At 44.9% G+C, this 18,651-nt stretch overlaps 1 protein-coding gene across 2 annotated transcripts in view; it reads right to left on the reverse strand.

The window, feature by feature from the left end:
• LOC131913344 (myomegalin-like) overlaps nt 1–18,651 on the reverse strand; it is a 110,314-nt gene that overhangs the window by 78,420 nt on the left and 13,243 nt on the right. The window contains exon 1 of one of the 2 annotated variants that reach the window (XM_059265943.1): nt 425–704. The exons of the other annotated variant lie outside the window; for it this stretch is intronic. Within the exon in view, the coding sequence (XP_059121926.1) occupies nt 425–444 (20 nt within the window). The 5' untranslated portion in view covers nt 445–704. Of the gene's footprint in view, nt 1–424; nt 705–18,651 lie in introns of those variants that run through there. 2 annotated transcript variants of the gene reach the window in all.

Below are 18,651 nucleotides of genomic sequence, written 5' to 3' on the forward strand. Positions count from 1 at the left end.
CATGTGGCTGGGGCAGGGTGAGGTGGAGGTGGAAAACGTGGCAGGGTGAGAACGAACGTGACACATTAAAAGTACCGGAAACTAAAGGTGTCCTGGGGGAAGCCTACTGGAGTCTCTCCAGTCTCTAGAAAAAAAAACCCTTCCAAACCAGGAAAAGACAAGCTGACACATGGCTCCAGAAAAACTTCCAGGCAACCCGGGGCGGTTTTGACGTCAGGAGTAGGTGAAAAGGAGAGTCACCGGGCTAGGGACACGCCAGAGAGCAGAGTGCGTGCGGGAGGCCGGGAGAGGTGGGCTGGGAACCAAGGAGGCGATCGGACAGAAAAGGGGAGCGCTCAGAGGCCTCCAACAGTGAGGGGTGGCAGGGGGAGGGAACAGGGCAGGGACCCCAAGTCACAGGCGGCGAGGGAGAAGCCGCTCCTACCTGGCCCAGGTCTGCTCCATGATCCAGGCGATCTCCTCGCTCTCGGGGCGCAGCTCACCCGGGGGTGGCCACAGCCCGGGAAGATACCAAACCTTGCCCAGGAGTCTCCAGCGCAAAAAGCCTGAGTCTCTTCCTCCTCCCCAGCTCCTCTTGGAGCCGGCGCCGGCGAAGGAACGAGGTCTGCTCTCTGCTTTTTGGAGAGAGAGAGGGCAGATCGGCCGCGGCCGCACCCTCAGCTAACGGTGCGCTGGGCACAAGGCAGGGACTGTTCTCGGGAGGTGGCTGGACGCTGCTGCTGCTGCTGCTGCCGCCGAGCCCAGGCCTCGGGCACACTCGCTCCCAGGCTGAGACGCGACTGGCTGGCACGAGCTGATCCGCACCAGCTGAGCTGTCAACCGCGGGTGAGCGGAGGCGGGGCTCCCGGCAGCCCAGGACCCGCCCAGGTGACACGCCGCGGTACACACCCTCCGACCTCCACCGCCTCCCTCTCCCTTGCTGGCTCACAGGAATGATGGCCTCAGAAGTGGCCTTCGATGACCCTCGTCCTACTCTCCGTCCCTCGCTCATCCCGGTGAGAGGCTTTGGCTGAAACCAGCCAACTGCAAGGGAGCACCTTGGAGAGGTGGTCTTCCCCTGCGCCTGCGTCACCCACCCACAGGTAACCTCCGAGCCAGAGATGGAGTCTAGGAAGGATGCGATCCAACTGAATGCGGGTGTGCTTACTAAAGCGTCATGGAGCACAAGGTGATTTTCTGAGAGATGTGACCCGTTTTAGCCTCACCAGTCATCCACGGACAGAAACTTCCTCAGGAAGCACCCTCCTAACCAAACCTTGCAGTCTTATTAGCTGCCCCCATCTCAATCACCACACACACACACACACACACACACACACACACACACACACACACGTTTTTTCACTATTCTGCCTCCTTTCTTTTTAGTTCCCACAGCAACCGGGCTCTGCCAGAAGCTCCTAGAAGGCAGAGGTCTCTTGAGCATCCCAAAATGCTCCGAACGCCTCAAGAGACTTAAGAGCGGCCCCCAGGACTCTCTCTCTACCGTGGCTGTTCTAAGATCACACCGAAAGCCTTTCCTTCCAAAGAGGGGGCTGCCCAGACCCCGTGCATCTACGTGTGTACCAATGTTTAAACAAGACAGACATGCTATAATTAGAGGGCTTGCTGCCCGCAGCTCCCTTTTAACTCTGAAATAAACCTTTTTATTAAGTCACATGATTACTGTTATCATTAGCACTACTGCTGGCCTTTTAATTTTCAAAAAGCTTTAGCATGCCTATATTTGGTGATATCAATTTAGTTAGATTTGTTCTCAGATGGCACCCTTGAGAACCAGAGGCTCAACTCTGCCCAGGCTCTGATAAGGCCGCTGCCATGACCCGGAGCTATGCTCTCCAAATTTCTGAAGATAGACCAACAAGGTTTTTCTAGAAGGGATCCATTCTTCCCGGAAGCCTTGCAGTTAGACTCTGGGAGTGACCTGACACGCGTGAGCCCTGGCGGAACTGCGAAGAGCCTGCACTGTGGCAGAGAATTGTCAACTACCTCCAGTTTCTTGGATTAGTTCTAATCACCAAGAGGAAGCCGGGAGGGCCGGACAGAATAACAGACATTGGGGGCTAGAGGAGTGGTTTGAAAATGCCCTAGTCTAGAATCTCCCAATCCCGGCCCGCGGTTTGCAGCTAAAAGCACACTGCTCTTGAGATTAGAATCTTGTCTCCCCTTAGGTTCATTTAAAATGTTACCAGGAGAGAACAACATTAAGGTCCAGTTTGACACTAGGCAAGACCCATAAGCCACCTGTCTTGAAAAGAATCTACTGCTGCCTTGGGGGAGGGGCAGGGAGCTCAGGTTTCCATCCCGCATACCAAACTTGATGCTATATTTAGTTGTGTCTGAAATCAAATTATGGGCTGTTGAGTTGTGGAGAGAGATTCTGTCTACAGCCTAGGACGGGCGCTGCTTCAGAAGAGATAGGCACTAACTAGGTGAACTGTGGCCTCCAGGAAGGCAGACTGAAAAACAAGCTTGTGTATTTTTGAAATAACTCTTCTGTTCAAAAATGCATAATGTATTTATTGCAGACCATTAAGAAGTTACAGAAAACTACGTAGAAAATAAAATAACTCTTAATACCTAGTGATAATCGATGTTTAAAGCTTATGGAATCGCTTCCTGGTCTTTTAAAAGTGGCCTTCTTAATGCAAATATAAGCTCACTTACACCCATAAATGCATTTGTGAGGAAAGAAATTTATTTGATGTCTAGAAACTTTCCTATATATGGTTAAAAACAATTTCTTCTTAAATTTCAAAAGAAAAACACTTGTCTAAATAGCAGAAATATAGCACACATGCTATAGTTTCTCCAGGTTTCTTTTAGTCATGTTTGGTTGGTACATGTTTATACAGCTATAATTACAGCTTCGATCTATGTAGTCAATCTCCCCTTTCCACTTGCTCTGTATTTATTCATGTTTTTGGGTAGTGCTCATATTTATACTCCAATGATTATACTATGTTTTAATATATGCTTTAATAGAAAGCCAGCCTACTTAATAATATTATTTTGTTGAGTAGGTATGCCATTTCTAATATTAGTGTCAAACAGTACTTTAGTGAGCATTTTTTCTGCCTCTATTCTTTAACCATGTTGTGTTTTGAATGTACAGATCTCTCTAAAATTCTTACATGGGAACGTAATGAGTGGGCCTAAGAAATAAAATCTTCAGGGAGGAATTAAGCCATGAGTGTTTTATTCTTAAGAATGGACTGATGTTCTTATAAAAAGAGGGTGAAGAAAGTGCCCTGGTCTCTTTTGTCCCCTGTCTCTCTCACCATGTCAGGATATAGCCTGTGTCCCGTCAGAAGAATGTAGAAGGACCTTCTTGACAGCAAAGAACAAGTCCTCACCACACAATGAATCTTCTGGCACCTTCATCTTAACTGAACCGGCCTCCAGAATGGTGAGAAACACAGTTCCATTATTCATAAATAATACAGTCTAAGGGGTTCTGTTATAGCAACAGGAACAGACTAAGACAAAATATTTTTTGAGATAATTAAATCATAATACCGTTGAGGTAAAATGACCCTAATTTTATCATCTTACATGTAGTTCAACTTACATAGCAGTAAGATTTATCATTAGTTTTATATAATAGAGAAATAACATGATAGTTATAAGATATTTTGGGTATCTGTTACTACTTAGTATATAATCTAATGTCATCTCATTTTCCTTTACACATGTTACAATACTAATTAGTAAGTTCCTATATCATATGCCTATTTGGGAAGCATTATCCAGTCTATGTGAAATCTCTCTGAGGTGAGTCACTGTGTGTCAGTCATCTTTCGGCTGAAACAGTGCAGCTTAGCACAGACCCCAGGGCTCTGATGTTTACAGACCTTCCTTTCACACTCAGGGACCTGTGCTTGAAGGGTAGGTGGGTTGGCCGTGAGTTGTCTGCCCAACAGTTCTCTTGTTCCAGGACCCAAACGGAAGCAGCAGCATCTGCCTGAGGAACATTCTTCTCCTGGCAATGTGCAACAGAGAGAGAGTTAAGTGACACTCGGGATGTCCCTTAGGTCTCTGCTCAGAACTGGCACACCATTCCTTCTACCATATTCCACAAAATAAGATGAGAGTCCAAAATCACTAGTGGGAAAACCCCACAGTCTATGCACAGAGTACAGGAGTGGAGGGTAGGTATTTGTGTGCTGCTGTGGGATGGTCTTTCTGTACGCTGTGAATATGTGTTGCTACCACTGGTTAATAAAGAAGCTGTTCTGGCCTATGGCAAGACAGGTTATAGCCAGGCAGGAAATCCAAGAAAAGATACAGGGAGAAGGAGGGCAGAGTCAGAGCAGACACCCTGGAACAAGATGCCAGTAGACTGGTAATGCCACGGCCACGTGGCAAATGTCATGGTCATGTGGCAAAATATAGATTAATAGTAATGGGTTAATTTAAGATATCAGAGCTAGCTAGCAATAAGTTTGGGCCATAGACCAAACTTTGTAATTAATATTAAGCCTTTGAGTGTTTCTTTGGGACTGAGCGGCTGCAGGACACAGGAAAACTTCAGGCAAAGGTGTGGCTATAATATATCCTGCCAGTCACTATATGTAGTATTCCCACAATTTTTGTCAAGTTTTTCCCTCAGAGATACATACTAGCTTTTACCATTCCTCACTCCCATTTAAGATTAACTGTGGAATTTAGTAAATGAAACACCACTTGCTTTTTGGCCTTTGACATATGAGAGGCACTTATCATTTCTAAGTAGAATGTGGCTGCTAAGAATCGGAATATAATTAGCCTTAGCTGTTCCCACTGCTGTATTAATATTGAAAGAGAAATTGTGCTGAGCGAAGGTTTCCACCAACCCAGGTCTCTGAGGATTGTAATGATTGGAGCCTCTCTGTCGACCTACATTGAAATAAGGTAAAAATACATCACAGAAAGTAAGCTCCTGAGGGGCCGGAGTTGACTCCAGGGTTAAGAGCACTTGTTCCTCTTACAGAGGATCCAAGTTCAATTCCTAGCATCCACATGGCAGCTCACAACAGTCAGTAGCTCTAGTCCCAGGGGGTCGAACACCCTCCTCTGATCTCCAAAAGTGCATGTACTGCACAGACCTATATGCAGGCAAAACACTCATGCACATAACATAACAAAATCAATAGATCTAAAATGTTTTAAATAAATTTTTATAGATAAATATTTAAGTCCCTGAGATTTGGGGATTTTTCTGCAGCACAGCCTGGCCTATTCTGATACTTCATGTCACTCCCATTCTGAGACTGAGATGGTTTTATCAGTATTGCCCACGATCTTTATTAAAAATCTGCTCCAAGTTTTCTGTATTAGAACAGAGGTCAACTGAGTTGATGATGCTGATCAATCCAACCAGGTATGTTCTTCTCTCCTGAGTATGTAGCTTAGCTCCTAATTGGTCAGCTGATTGGATTGATTTTCAGCCTCTCCAATCATGTCCAAGCATCCAGTGGTACCTTCCCTTCCTTTCAGTTCCTTTTTAATTCTGGTTTTCTTCCCTCCATCTTGACTTGGTGTGAAGGAGATCTTGATGTGGATGATTGTGTGGCTTAAATGTAATAATAATAATAGCTATGTCTAACATATTGTATTGGATTTTCTTCTAAGCTACCTTCTCTTACAGATACAATAACTTTATGGGCAGACTCTAGTTAGCTCTTTTTTATAAATATTAACGTGGAGTATGGGGAGATAGAGTATATTGCCTAATACGAAGGTTCATGGTTGAGAGCTGAAACCATGTTTAGTTTTAGAATGTCATAACTGCTCATTATGCGTGACACTTCCCAGATATGGTCACCTCACGTTCTCTGCGCACTTAGACGAGAGGACGACACATCTAAGTATCTGTCACTTCATTGATCAGTGTGGTTCATTCTGCTGACTTGATCAGTCAACAGATATCTTCCTTGTCCCTCACAGTGCCCTGTCATCTCCCTAACTCTGAGTTACGATAAATATCCTTTCAGGATAGAGTGAATTGTCCTAAGATCAAGGACACAGTTTCTTGGATACTTTCCCCATTGAGAGGTAGACTATAACTCTTTTTTTTTTTTTTCACTCTTTAACTTGTATTAGCTTGAGGAACTCACTTCTAACAGAATTCTGGTAAGACATCTATCTGCCGAGGCTAGGTCAGTAAGAGGCCTCCCAGATAAGAATCAAACTGCTGTGAGGATAAACAATGTAGTGATGCCCCCCGAGACCATGAACAGAGCGGAGGCTCAGTGGAGTCTAAGAGTCGGCCGCTCCCCTGCAATGCCATCACTGGACAAAACCAAACAATCGCCCGTGTGCCCGTGACAGGGGCAATCCTGTCCTCCGAACCATACTAGAATTATTGATTCCCCCAAACCATGATATAAGAAAACTCTTACTGTGTTCAGCTTATACATTTGAGAGTAGTTTACTAAATAACAGTAAGTAATTGGAATTAAACTTGCTCTCTAGAAGGAAAGAAATAATGACAAGATAAAAAGTGTCTGTGTGTATTCCGCACACACAGAGTTTTAGCCATAACCATTCCGATAAAGCTAGTTGGTTGGATCTGTGGATGTGAAACCCGCATTTATAGAGAGACAAGTACATGTAAACTTTCACATGGGGGAAAAAAAACTCTTTTAGTGGAGTTGATAAGTTCAAGGCTGCTACATGTTTTATTAGCCTCAGGGAGGATCTAATGGGGAACACTGTGGCCTGGATGGAGGTACCTGGTTACCCAAGTAACGTGGAGAGAAATGGTTGGCTTTGCAGGACTGGAAAGGACTGCCCTTCAGCAGTAGTTGAAGCCAGGCCTGGGAGGAGGGTGTGTGCTCAGAAGAGGCACAGCAGGTGAAGGAGCAGCTGTGCCTGAGAGCTACAGAGCTGGGGCCAGGAGCAGTTTACGGGAATGAAAAACAACCTTGGGGATTAAAAAGAGAGGGGCCTTTACAGGGACTTTTATTTTCCATAAAGAAGTGGCAGTTCAGAGGCAGCTAATGTTGATGGGACTTAGAGTTATTCCCACAACATTATACAATTCATGGACAATTGAGTCACCTAAGTTCATTCAATTTAATGTGAGTTCAACCAAAGCATAGCATGTGCTACGCACTGGGTGTGTGATAGAAAGCTGGTGTGGAAAGCCACACACGAATTCCTTAAGTGATACCACAGATCTGATTATCTGCAGAGCTACAGTACAATACACAAAGAACAGGAGGAAAGCCCTTAATTAAATTAGACTTCTTTACCGAAGACAGCCTCGCCGGGCAGTGGGGGCGCACGCCTTTCACGCCTTTAATCACTCAAGAGGATCTTTATAAATTTGAGAACTGGTCAATCTAGAAAGTTCCAGGCAAGTCAGAGCTACAGAGTGAGACCCTGTCTCAAAAAGCAAAAACAAAATGATAAATAAATGCAAATAAGCACCCCAAGAAGAATTTCTCAAGGGAACCAGGAAGGAAAATTAGAAAAATAATTCCTCGCTCACTCAAATGCGTTGTGGATGCATGGTATCCACTCTGTGCTCCACTACCCAAATGAAGAAATGTAAGGAGACCTAACAGAACTCTAGAGAGAAAAAGAAAGTGTTTTATTTTGGATCTTAAACATCTCCCAAGGCCTATGTATTGGAGGCTGGACCCTCAGCGTGGCTCTCTGGAGAAGTGGTGGGGATTTCTAAAAGGTGAGGCCTGGGGAGAGGTCTTCCAATCACAGCCTTCGGCATGGGCTCAAAGGGGATTCTAGTCTTTTTTTAATTAAAAATGATTTATTATTTATTTATTATTTATTATTTGTATGTTTTGCCTGCATGTATGCATGTATGTGAACCACATGTGTGCAGTGACTGCAGAGGCCGGACAAGGGCATTGGATCTCCTGGAATTGGCGTAACAGAAAAAAGAAGATAGCAAATGAGTAGGCACCAAAGATAAATATAATTTTAAAAAAAATCACAAATTTAATATTGACAATTCATAGCTTTTATTCAAAATTTGTTAGTTTGTCTTAATTGCTCCACATTTATCAAAACAGCACATTTTATCCTAGAAATTGGCACAGTCGTCGGCTAAACGTTTGTTGTTGTTTTTGTTTTCTGTTTTTTGAGACAGGTTTTCTTTGTGTAGCTCTGGCTGTCCTGGAACTCACTCTGTAGACCAGGCTGGCCTCGAACTCAGGAATCTGCCTGCCTCTGCCTCCTGAGTACTGGAATTAAAGGTATGCACCACCACATCTGGCTTAATTTTTTTTTTAATTAAAAAAGGGATATGGTTGGACAAAGTTTGTTTTCACTAGTGGAAGGAAAATTCTCCCCATCCTCTCCTGGGGAATGACAGAGGGTCCCACTCACCTGGAAGGGCGGGGCAGCACAGCCAAAGTCACACAGCCACTAGGACAAGTGGCTCTGTAGACCAGCCCTGTTTACAGAGTCTTCATATTTTGTAAAATAAGGTTAATGACAATAAATAGTTGTTTTGCAAGAACAAGATCGTCTATATTGAATATTTAATTCATTGCCTGGTGTGTTTTAAAATTCAATAAATCATGGCCTTTTTAAAATTGATGTTTGCATTACCACACAGGATTCACTGACTCTAAAAGAGCAGTTACAAATTAATTCCAATTCTGCTACAAATTGCTCCCTAGGCCTAGGCCAATGATCCCAAATTTCCATTTATCAGCTTCCTGCCTTATCATAAGACAAAGCTTTGAAATTGAATAAGCAGGTTCCCTAACTTCCTTCTCCCTCTGTGTGTGTGTGTGTGTGTGTGTGTGTGTGTGTGTGTGTGTGCGTGTGCATATGTATTCATAACCACCCCCTTCATTGGCTAGCCTTGTCTGTCAGCTGTAACAAAAACCTCAAAGGAGGAAATTATGAACAAGCTTTCGACAGCTGGTGGTAATTTACTTCAGAAACCCCAGCCCATCCTTTCAACACCCACTGTTTATGTGCATCTGATGTTGGAGGAAGGGAAATCATGCAAGAAATGCAGTATGTAAATTTCTCAGAGGGGCTTTGGAACAGTGAGAAAAGATCTGTGTAAATTCTGTGTAATTCTCCTTGCTTTGAGAATAGATGATAAGCCTTAAAAATTGTGCAGACTGATATTATGGTCAATAAATCCATTCTGGAAACAGAAACAGTACTGACATAAATAAATTCCTAAGGAGCTTCCAAGCATTCTTGACAATCCACCATCACTAAAAACCAAGTCATTTTCTAGGATCGGGCAAGCTGCTCTAGGACCAGACACCAACCAATCCAGGCTAGCTTGGGACCCATAAGGAGGAGAAGAAAGTGGAATGCCAAACCCTCGTTTAATGCTCAGACTGGATTTTTGAATCATGAAAAAGTTTGCTAAGAACAATGTAGTCATATCCACCCATGGTCCTTGCCTTTGAATGTAGCCATCTACCACCTTACCTGTAAAGACAGACAGATGACAGACAGACAGGAAGGAAGGAAGGAGGGAAGGAAGGAAGAAGGAAAGAGGAAGGGAAGGAGGAAGAGAGGGAGGGAAGGAGGAAGGAAGGGAGGGAAGGGAGATACATACATACATACATACATACATTCATACATACGTAACCTAACTTTGGTTTTAAAAATATTTCCATTTTCCAGGCAGTGGTGGTACACGCCCTTAATTCCAATACTTGGGAAGCAGAGGCAGGCTGATCTCTGTGAGTTCAAAGCCAGTCTGGTCTACAAAGAGAGTTCCAGGATAGCCACAGCTACATGGAGAGACCCTATCTCGAAAAACCAAAGAGCAAGAGCAAAAAAATACATATTTTCATTCACAATTTTTCTCTACTTCTGAGAAGAGTTGCAAAATAACACAATGAAGTCTTATAAATCTTTACTTAATTATCCATTCATTAACTGTTTTCCATGATATTTCCCCTCTTCACACATACACAGACAATTATTGCTGTCATCCAGATGAATCATTTGAAAGTATAATGCGGACTCTTGACTACTAAAGATTTCAGTAGTTCTTATGACTAATTAAAATTATTAAATAGCTGTGATTGCACCCTTGCCTCTCGGGCCGGCTTTGTCCCCACTGAACAGAATATTTTGCTCAAATGAAGTCCCTGAAGCCAAGTTCTTGACAACTAGCTGTCAGTAGCCACCCCTAACTGGTACTTGGCTCACATCTGCATAATGAAGAGGGCTCATGAAACAGTCACTCTCAAGACAAAGGAGAAGCACACAACAAAGGCAAATTCTCTCTTCCACACTTGGAACCATTGGAAGCCAATTTCTTGGCAGTTTAAAACAGCTGGGGTTCCCCCCACCCCCTTCTTTCAGCTGGCAGGGGTTCAAAAACATCAAGAAGCAGCCCCAGAATGCTTTACACAATCAAGTAAGTTCTAATGAGAAAAATCTCACATCCTGCATGCAGTTTTCCCCGTCTTCATGTTATCCCTAATACTACGGTACTTCGTAACAAGCTTCCGGCAATTCTAACCTAAAGAGGAACAAACCTCTAAGAGTCATTTATCCTGGATGTGAGGGAATTCCATTCACACCATCAGTCCGATAAAGCAAACTCCAGTAACTGATATTTTAATGCAATATTTTAGAAAACAAAACGAATGCTAAAATTATGATGGCTGGGAAGACGGTTAAGTTGGCATAGTGTCTGCTGTGCATGACCTGAGTTCAAACCCCAGCACACACTAAGAGATTCTGCCTCAGAAAACCAAGTGGAGGACTCCTGGGGACACACGTGTGCACTCAAGGGCTCATGCCTGCATGCACACACTTCTACGATGAAGTAAATTCTGGGAGGAAGGACCTTCCTTCTTCCTAGCCATGGCCTTCATTATTCATTCCTACATGGTGTGCCAAGATGCATGGTTAGATGGCAAACCCCTAGACGCATCTCTTGTGGTGCTCTCTTGCGCCATGCTCCCCCGACCTTGTTAGCCACAGCTCTCAACCTGTGTATTGTGAACCGCCAGGCAGCAGATGGCCCCTTTGAGATTCCATAAGGTAAAAGCATTTGTGCCGGAAAGAGAGATAGATCAGGGGGTCATGGCTCTTGCGTGCAAGCCAGATGACTTGAGTTTGATCCCTGGGACCACATAAAGATGGAAAGAGAGAACTCGCTCTGGGTACGCCCACCTTTCTGAGGCCCAGCTCAGAAAGGCGTAACTATTCCTTTTTCCTCTGTCTTTTTCTTTCCGATGCTGGCCAGAGCCTAAGTATGCTTTTTTTTTTTTTTTAATTTTTATTTTGCAATACAATTCAGTTCTACATATCAGCCACGGATTCCCTTGTTCTCCCCCCTCCGGCCCCCCTCACCCTCCCCCCAGCCCACCCCCCATTCCCATCTTCTCCAGGGCAAAGCCTTCCCCGCAGACTGAGATCAACCTGGTAGATTCAGTCCAGGCAGGTCCAGTCCCCTCCTCCCAGGCCGAGCCAAGCGACCCTGCATAGGCCCCAGGTTTCAAACAGCCGACTCATGCAATGAGCACAGGACCCAGTGCCACTGCCTGGATGCCTCCCAAACAGATCAGGCCAATCAACTGTCTCACCCACTCAGAGGGCCTGATCCAGTTGGTGACCCCTCAGCCATTGGTTCATATTTCATGTGTTTCCGTTCATTTGGCTATTTGTCCCTGTGCTTTATCCAACCTTGGTCTCAACAATTCTCGCTCATATAAACCCTCCTCATTCTCGCTAATTGGACTCCCAGAGATCCACTCGGGGCCTAGTCATGGATCTCTGCATCCAGATCCCTCAGTAGTTGGATGAGGTTTCTAGCACGACAATTAGGGTGTTTGGCCATCCCATCACCAGAGTAGGTCAGTTCGGGCTGTCTCTCGACCATTGCCAGCAGACTGTTGTGGGGGTATCTTTGTGGATTTCTGTGGGCCTCTCTAGCACTTTGCTTCTTCCTATTCTCATGTGGTCTTCATTTACCATGGTCTCCTATTCCTTGTTCTCCCTCTCTGTTGTTGATCCAGCTGGGATCTCCCGCTCCCCCAAGCACTCTTTCCCTCGACCCTTGCCCTTTACTACCCCACTCATGTCCAGGCTGTTCATGTAGATCTCATTCCATTTCTCTGTCATTGGGCGATTCCTGTGTCTTTCTTGGGGTCCTGTTTTCCAGGTAGCCTGCCTGGTGATGTGAGTAGCCGTCCAGTCATCCTTGTTCCACATCTAGTATCCTGCTATGAGTGAGTACATACCATGTTTGTCTTTCTGAGTCTGGGTTACCTCACTCAGGATGATTTTTTCTAGATCCATCCATTTGTCTGCAAAACTCATGATGTCATTGTTTTTTTCTGCTGAGTAATATTCCATTGTGTATATGTACCACATTTTGTTTATCCATTCTTCAGTTGAAGGGCATCTAGGTTGTTTCCATGTTCTGGCTATTACAAACAATGCTGATATGAACATAGCTGAACAAGTGCTCTTGTGGTGTGATTGAGCATTCCTTGGGTATATGCCCAAGAGTGGTATAGCTGGATCTTGGGGGAGATGGATTCCCAATTTTTTAAGAAAGCGCACCAACCCCACATCTGACAGAGGACTGATATCCAGAATATATAAGGAACTCAAGAAATTAGACATCAAAATGTCCAACAGTCCAATTAAGAAATGGGCTATAGAACTAAACAGAGAATTCTCAACAGAGGAAACTCAAATGGCTGAAAGACATTTAAGGAATTGCTCAACATCCCTAATCATCAGGGAAATGCAAATCAAAACAACTCTGAGATACCACCTTACGTCTGTCAGAATGGCTAAGATCAAAAACACTGAAGACACCTTATGCTGGAGAGGATGTGGAGCTAGGGGAACTCTCCTCCACTGCTGGTGGGAATGCAAGCTTGTACAACCACTTTGGAAATCAATATGGCGCTTTCTAAGTATGCTTTTAAACTCCCCGACTAACCCTGGGGGATTCCTCACTCCTTTTCCTACGCTCGCCCTCTCCTTGTGGCTGTCTGCCACCCAGCGGCTGACCTCTGTGCTGCAACACGGTTCTTGTTCCCTCTCTCTTCTCCTTTCTCCTCCTCCCTTCCAGGCAACTGGAGACTGATGGCTTGCCTGTCCTAAGGTGCTCCTTTTCAACTCAATCTTCTGTTTGAGTCCATTCTTATATTATATTAAAGGGACTAAGAACACTGCAGAGGAAACCCTAGTTTCCCAGGGATCACGTGGTGGCTCCACTGGGACTCCTTAATCTTCCCGGTGACACATTTCCTAACTTTTAATTCTTGGAAGAAAAAAAAAACCAAACAGACAAACAAGGAGCCCATTCCTGGACCCCTAGATTGCATCACTCTGACCTCCACATACATGCTGGGGGACCTCCCACAATCATTTTAAAAGCAGCTATGAGACAAGGCCAGCCAGTGTGGCCTACTTTTCAGTTTCAAATCTCAACTGCAAGCTGCTGTGATCTCTAAGGCACTGGGGAGATGGTAGAACAGGGGAGGGAGTGGGAGAGGTGGGAGAGAAAAAGGAAGATCAAGTTACTGCAAAGGCGGCCACTAAAGTAACTAGAATGTGGGCGTTTTGTTGTTATTGCTGTTTTGGACTTGTTGTTTTGCTGTGTTTTGAGACATCATCCCATATATATATATAACTCAGGCTGGTCTCAAACTCCTGACCTTTCTGCTTCCACCTCCCCAAGTGCCACCACTCTTGGCTCTAGAACGTCATTGTTCATGATCCTGTCTTTTAAATACACACACACACACACACACACACACACACACACACACACACACGGTGCACTTCAAGAATTTGTCTGCACAACTCAAAAAGACAAATCTATCTCACCTTGACTCTTCTGTCACGTGACCAGAAGCAGCCATGCTCCCTTCATGCTTTATGCAGGCTATAGAGACTTCTAGCTGATTAGAACACTTCCAACCTGGAGCCTCTCTGCTGGTAACAGCTGCTCCTGCAAGGGACCTGAATGCTGTGACAATAAAAGCCACTCACAAGTGACCCCTGCTGGTGGAATCTATATCGCCACTACAGCTTGGTGGGTGTATTGATTTGACCCTTACCAGTCCCTGCAGTTTCACTATTTTCAGCGTCCTCACATCTCACCGGTTGTATGTTTTTGCTCCCTGCCACACTTCTATAGGCATCTTGCTTATCTCCTAGTGGGGGCATCATGGGCCTCCCTTCCTACCTCCTTATCAATCAATGTCTGGTTCATAGGTTCGGCATTTCTCTGGTCTTGTGTTTAATTCTTTTACCTTTGTGGGTTTGTTTTGAGACATGATCTCACATTGTAGCCTTGGATGTCCTGAACTGGCTATGTAGACCAATTAGCCTTGAACTTGTGGCAATCCTCCTGTGCCACTCCTGAGATCTGGAATTGTAGAAAAGCACCACCATGCCTGGTCCTTGTACCATTTCTCATCTACCCTCTGGGTAGGGCACCGGAATCACAGCTCCAAAGCTTAGCTTAATGATGTGGACCACTGGCCACATGCCTGGCCACATGCCTGGTCAGCCCTTCAACAGATTCTGCTTTCAGTTTGCTTTACTGAAGTATGTACAGCTAGGAGCTCATTCAATCGATACCAAGGCCAGGCTCTTCAGTTTTCAAGGATCGAGTCTCTCTTCTGATCTCTCTGACTGCCAGTTCTGTCTGAAAGACAGAGTGGAGCACTCCATTGGGAGAATGGTGTAAAGGAACAGGCTGCGCTGAGGCCATTGAGACAGGAAGGAGATGAGATACACAAAAGCCACAAAAACCTGTGGGGTTTTTTTGGAGGCAGAACTAAGCAAATACAGCCAGACGGTGCTATGATTCTCTTTTGCTTTGAAGGGTTTTTCTTGTTTGTTTGTTGATTGTGTTGAATTTTCGTGTTTGTTTTGTTTTGAGACAGAGTCTTACTGTGTAACCCTGACAGGCCTGGAGCTCACTACGTAGCCTGGGCTGGCTTTGAACTCACAGAGATCCTCCCAGTTCCACCTCTTTAGTGCTGGGATTAAAAGCATACACCAGCACACCTTGCCTAACTATGCTGAAGATAACAACCTAGAAGGGATTCACACAGTGTAGTGCAGTCTCCAGCCTCAGCTCTGACTCTGTATGTTTCGAGCTAGAGTCAGTCACCCCAGCTTCAGTCCAAAGGAAGGAAGGCATCCTGCCGCTCCTCTGATTTTCAGAGGAGCTCAAGCAATGGCTGTGGTCTTGAGCAGGCAGCCTCTAAAATGGCCCAGGACGATTGCTGTTGATCAAAGCTGTGTTTGGTTACCCTTGAGTCTGAGGTGAATCAATGACCTCTAAAGAGCAGAGGAAAGTAGACGTGCTGCGATGCCACCTTCAAGGCTAGTCACTTCAGCTGGGGCTCATCTTGAGCATGCTGACTTTCGTTCTCTTAGGTAATTGTGCTAGGGGAGCCAAGCTACCATGATGTAGGCATACATGCATATGGTGAGCACAGAAACTCAGTCTGTCAGACCTGGAGGGACTGAAGCCTGTAACCATCACAAGAGGTGACGTTGGCATACCCAGGATGGGAATCTGTCAGATCCTGTCAGGTTTTGAGATGACTGCAGTTCCAGGTAACTGTTTGACCTATAGCCACAAACAGAATCCCTCCCCTGGCCCCTGGCTAAGCTGCTCAGACTCCTTTACTCTTAGAGCAGTGGTTCTCAATCTTCCTAATGCAGTGACCCTTCAATATAGTTCCTCATGTTGTGGTGACCCCAGCCATAAAATTAGTTTCATTGCTATGTCATAACTGTAATTTTGCTACTGATATGAATTGTAATATAAATATCTGTTATTCAGGATAGATGATATGTTACTCCAGTGAAAGGGTCATTCCACTGTGAAGGGGTCATGACCCACAGGTTGAGAACCACTGCCTTAGAGGCTGTGCGACACTAAATGTTTGTAGTTTTTAACTTTTAGGCTGGTTTGCTATGTAGTCATGGCAAACTAATTTAACTAATATAACATTAACCTTTCTGTCTGTCCAAGGTCATGCTGTAGATGCAGAAGCCACTCCTATCCACAAAGAAGCTATTATTCTCTTCAGGAAAGAAGGACAGAGAAGTGGGAGCAGTTATTTAAGGATACACAATAACATCTCAATTTATGGCTGTAGCAGTTGCTTTTCTATTGCTGCGGTAAAACACCATGACCAAGGCAACTTAAAGAAGAGTTTATTTGGGCTTATGCTTCTGTGGAGGGATGGCAAAGCAGAGGCCTAGTGGCTGGAGCAGGAGACTGAGACCTTACCTCTTGAACTGCAAGCAGGCTACAGAGATGTAGATGCAAAGCCCACACCTCCTAGACCTCCCCCGGCCCCCGCCCCCAAAGCACCACCAATTGGAAACCAAGTGTTCAAATGCCGGAGTGTATGGGAACAATCTCCTTCACAGCGCCACAATGGTGATGAAGAATGAACAGAACAGTGATTGCTCAGGATCATCCTATCACTCTGCATATGTTACAGTTGTGTAGCTTGGTCCTCTCGTGGGACTCCTAATCGTGGGAGCAGGGGCTGTCTCTGACTCCGTGGCTGACTTTTAGGGAATTCTACTCCTCACACTGGGTTGCCTGGTCCAGCCTTAATATACAGTGAGGTGCTTAGTCTTACTGCAGCTTGATCCGCCATGTTTTGCTGATATCCATGGGAGGCCTGCCCTGTCCTGAACAGAAATGGAGGAGGAGTGGATTGGGGGTGGAGACAAAGGGGGGGGGGTGAAGGGGAAGGACTGGAAAGAGAGGGGGGAGGGGATACTGTGGCTCGGATGTAAACTTAATTAATTAATTAATTAATTTTTAAAGAGATCATTCTATAGCCTGTGCCTCTTATGCACGTTTCCTGCAAATGTTTTTAACCATCACCAAGAACATTTTAAATTAGAAAATACATGAAGTTCATGAAGACTTTCTTGTTGAAGCCACAATAAAGCTATGTGTTTTAGTTACAGGATTTCACTGCGGAGTAACAGAGCCAAAGGTGTTATATAGCGTGAACTATAATGGAGACAACATGGATGCTGTGGTGGTTTGAAGGATAATGGCCCCTGTGGGATCGCATGTTTGATTCTTGGTCCCCAGTTGATTGGACTGTTTAGAAAGGATTACGAGGTGTGGCCTCGTTGGAGGGAATGTGTCACTGGGGGTGAGCTTTGAGGTTTAAAAGACTCCTTCATTCCCAGAGTACTCTGCCTCCTGCTTGTGGATCAAGAGGTGAGCTCTCAGCCGCTGCTTAAGCCATCTGCTGCCATGCCTTCATTTCAACATCAGAAACTCTAACCCTCGGGGACCGTCAGCCCAATGAACTTCTTTGTTGATAAGCTGTCCTGGTCCTCGTGCTTTGTCACTAACTGAGATGCTGAGACAGGAGATAGTTTCTGCTTGCTCACTGGGGTAGCTTCTCCATGTCATCATTTCTCCTGTTGGTTCACCTTCTGCCAGTCAGTGTTGGAAAGTAGATGTGTGTGGGTGAGGACACAATTCTGAATGCATGTGCCTATTATTCTGCGCAGTAGGCCCCGCTCACTTTGTGTCTTTGTTGTCTGAAAAGTGTCTCAGAATCTCCTTTGAAATTTGCAGTTCACTCATTTTTATTAACATGAATATGGAGTGCTCTGATGCTTTTTGATATATTCCCAGTTGTGTCCACGCCCACTTCCTTTTTTTTTTTTTTTAAACAAGTCATTCAATTCTCTGTGATGACCTTCATGGGTTTTGTGGTACGAATTAGAAAATAAGTCTTCAGAAGGTCAGACTTTGTAATACAGTTTATTGTTTTAAAGCCAGTAACCTATTCAAATGTATGCTGACTTGAAGACAGGTCATTTTTGTCTAAGTTCTAGCAAAGGATTTTACAGTTGGTTTTTTATTGACTCACGCACGGTTCTGTTTTGATATATTTTTTTAAAGGAAATATAGACTCAGTGGCATTGCAAAGGAAATGTTTTTAAACACAGACAAATGAAATAATTACTCTAAATGTGCAGGATATAGACATTTAGTGCACCTGCATGCTAAACATGAAGTCTGCTGCTTTACAGCTGTGACCTTGTCAACTGCTTAACTTTTTATATGCAGTTGGGGAGAATAATTAGTATCATTCTTGCAGGGTCATAGAGAGGACTGAATGCTCATAAAGTGCATAGCATAGAACCTGGCATGTCACAGGTACTCGAAAACATTGTGTATAGAGATTGGAGAGATGGTTCAGTGGTCAAGAGGACTTGCTGCTCTTCCAGGGGACTCAAGTTCAGTTCTCAGCACCCACATCATGCCTCGCAGCATCTGTAACTCTAGCTCTAGGGGATCCTATGTCATCTTTTGACCTCCTTGGGTGCATGTGGTACACATCTGTACATGCAGGGAAAACACTACTCATACACACAAAATAAATAACCTTTTTGTTTTGTTTTGTTTTTAGAGACAGGGTTTCTCTGTGTAGCTCTGGCTGTCCTGGAATGTGTTCTCTAGACCAGGCTGGCCTCGAACTCACAAAGATCCATCTGCCTCTGCCTCCCAAGTGCTGGGATTAAGGCATGCACCACTGGCACCCAGCAAAAAATAACTCTTGCCGGGCGGTGGTGGCGCACGCCTTTAATCCCAGCACTCGGGAGGCAGAGCCAGGCGGATCTCTGTGAGTTCGAGGCCAGCCTGGGCTACCAAGTGAGTTCCAGGAAAGG

Source organism: Peromyscus eremicus, chromosome 6 (genome assembly GCF_949786415.1).
Source record: "Peromyscus eremicus chromosome 6, PerEre_H2_v1, whole genome shotgun sequence".
NCBI lineage: Eukaryota > Metazoa > Chordata > Mammalia > Rodentia > Cricetidae > Peromyscus > Peromyscus eremicus.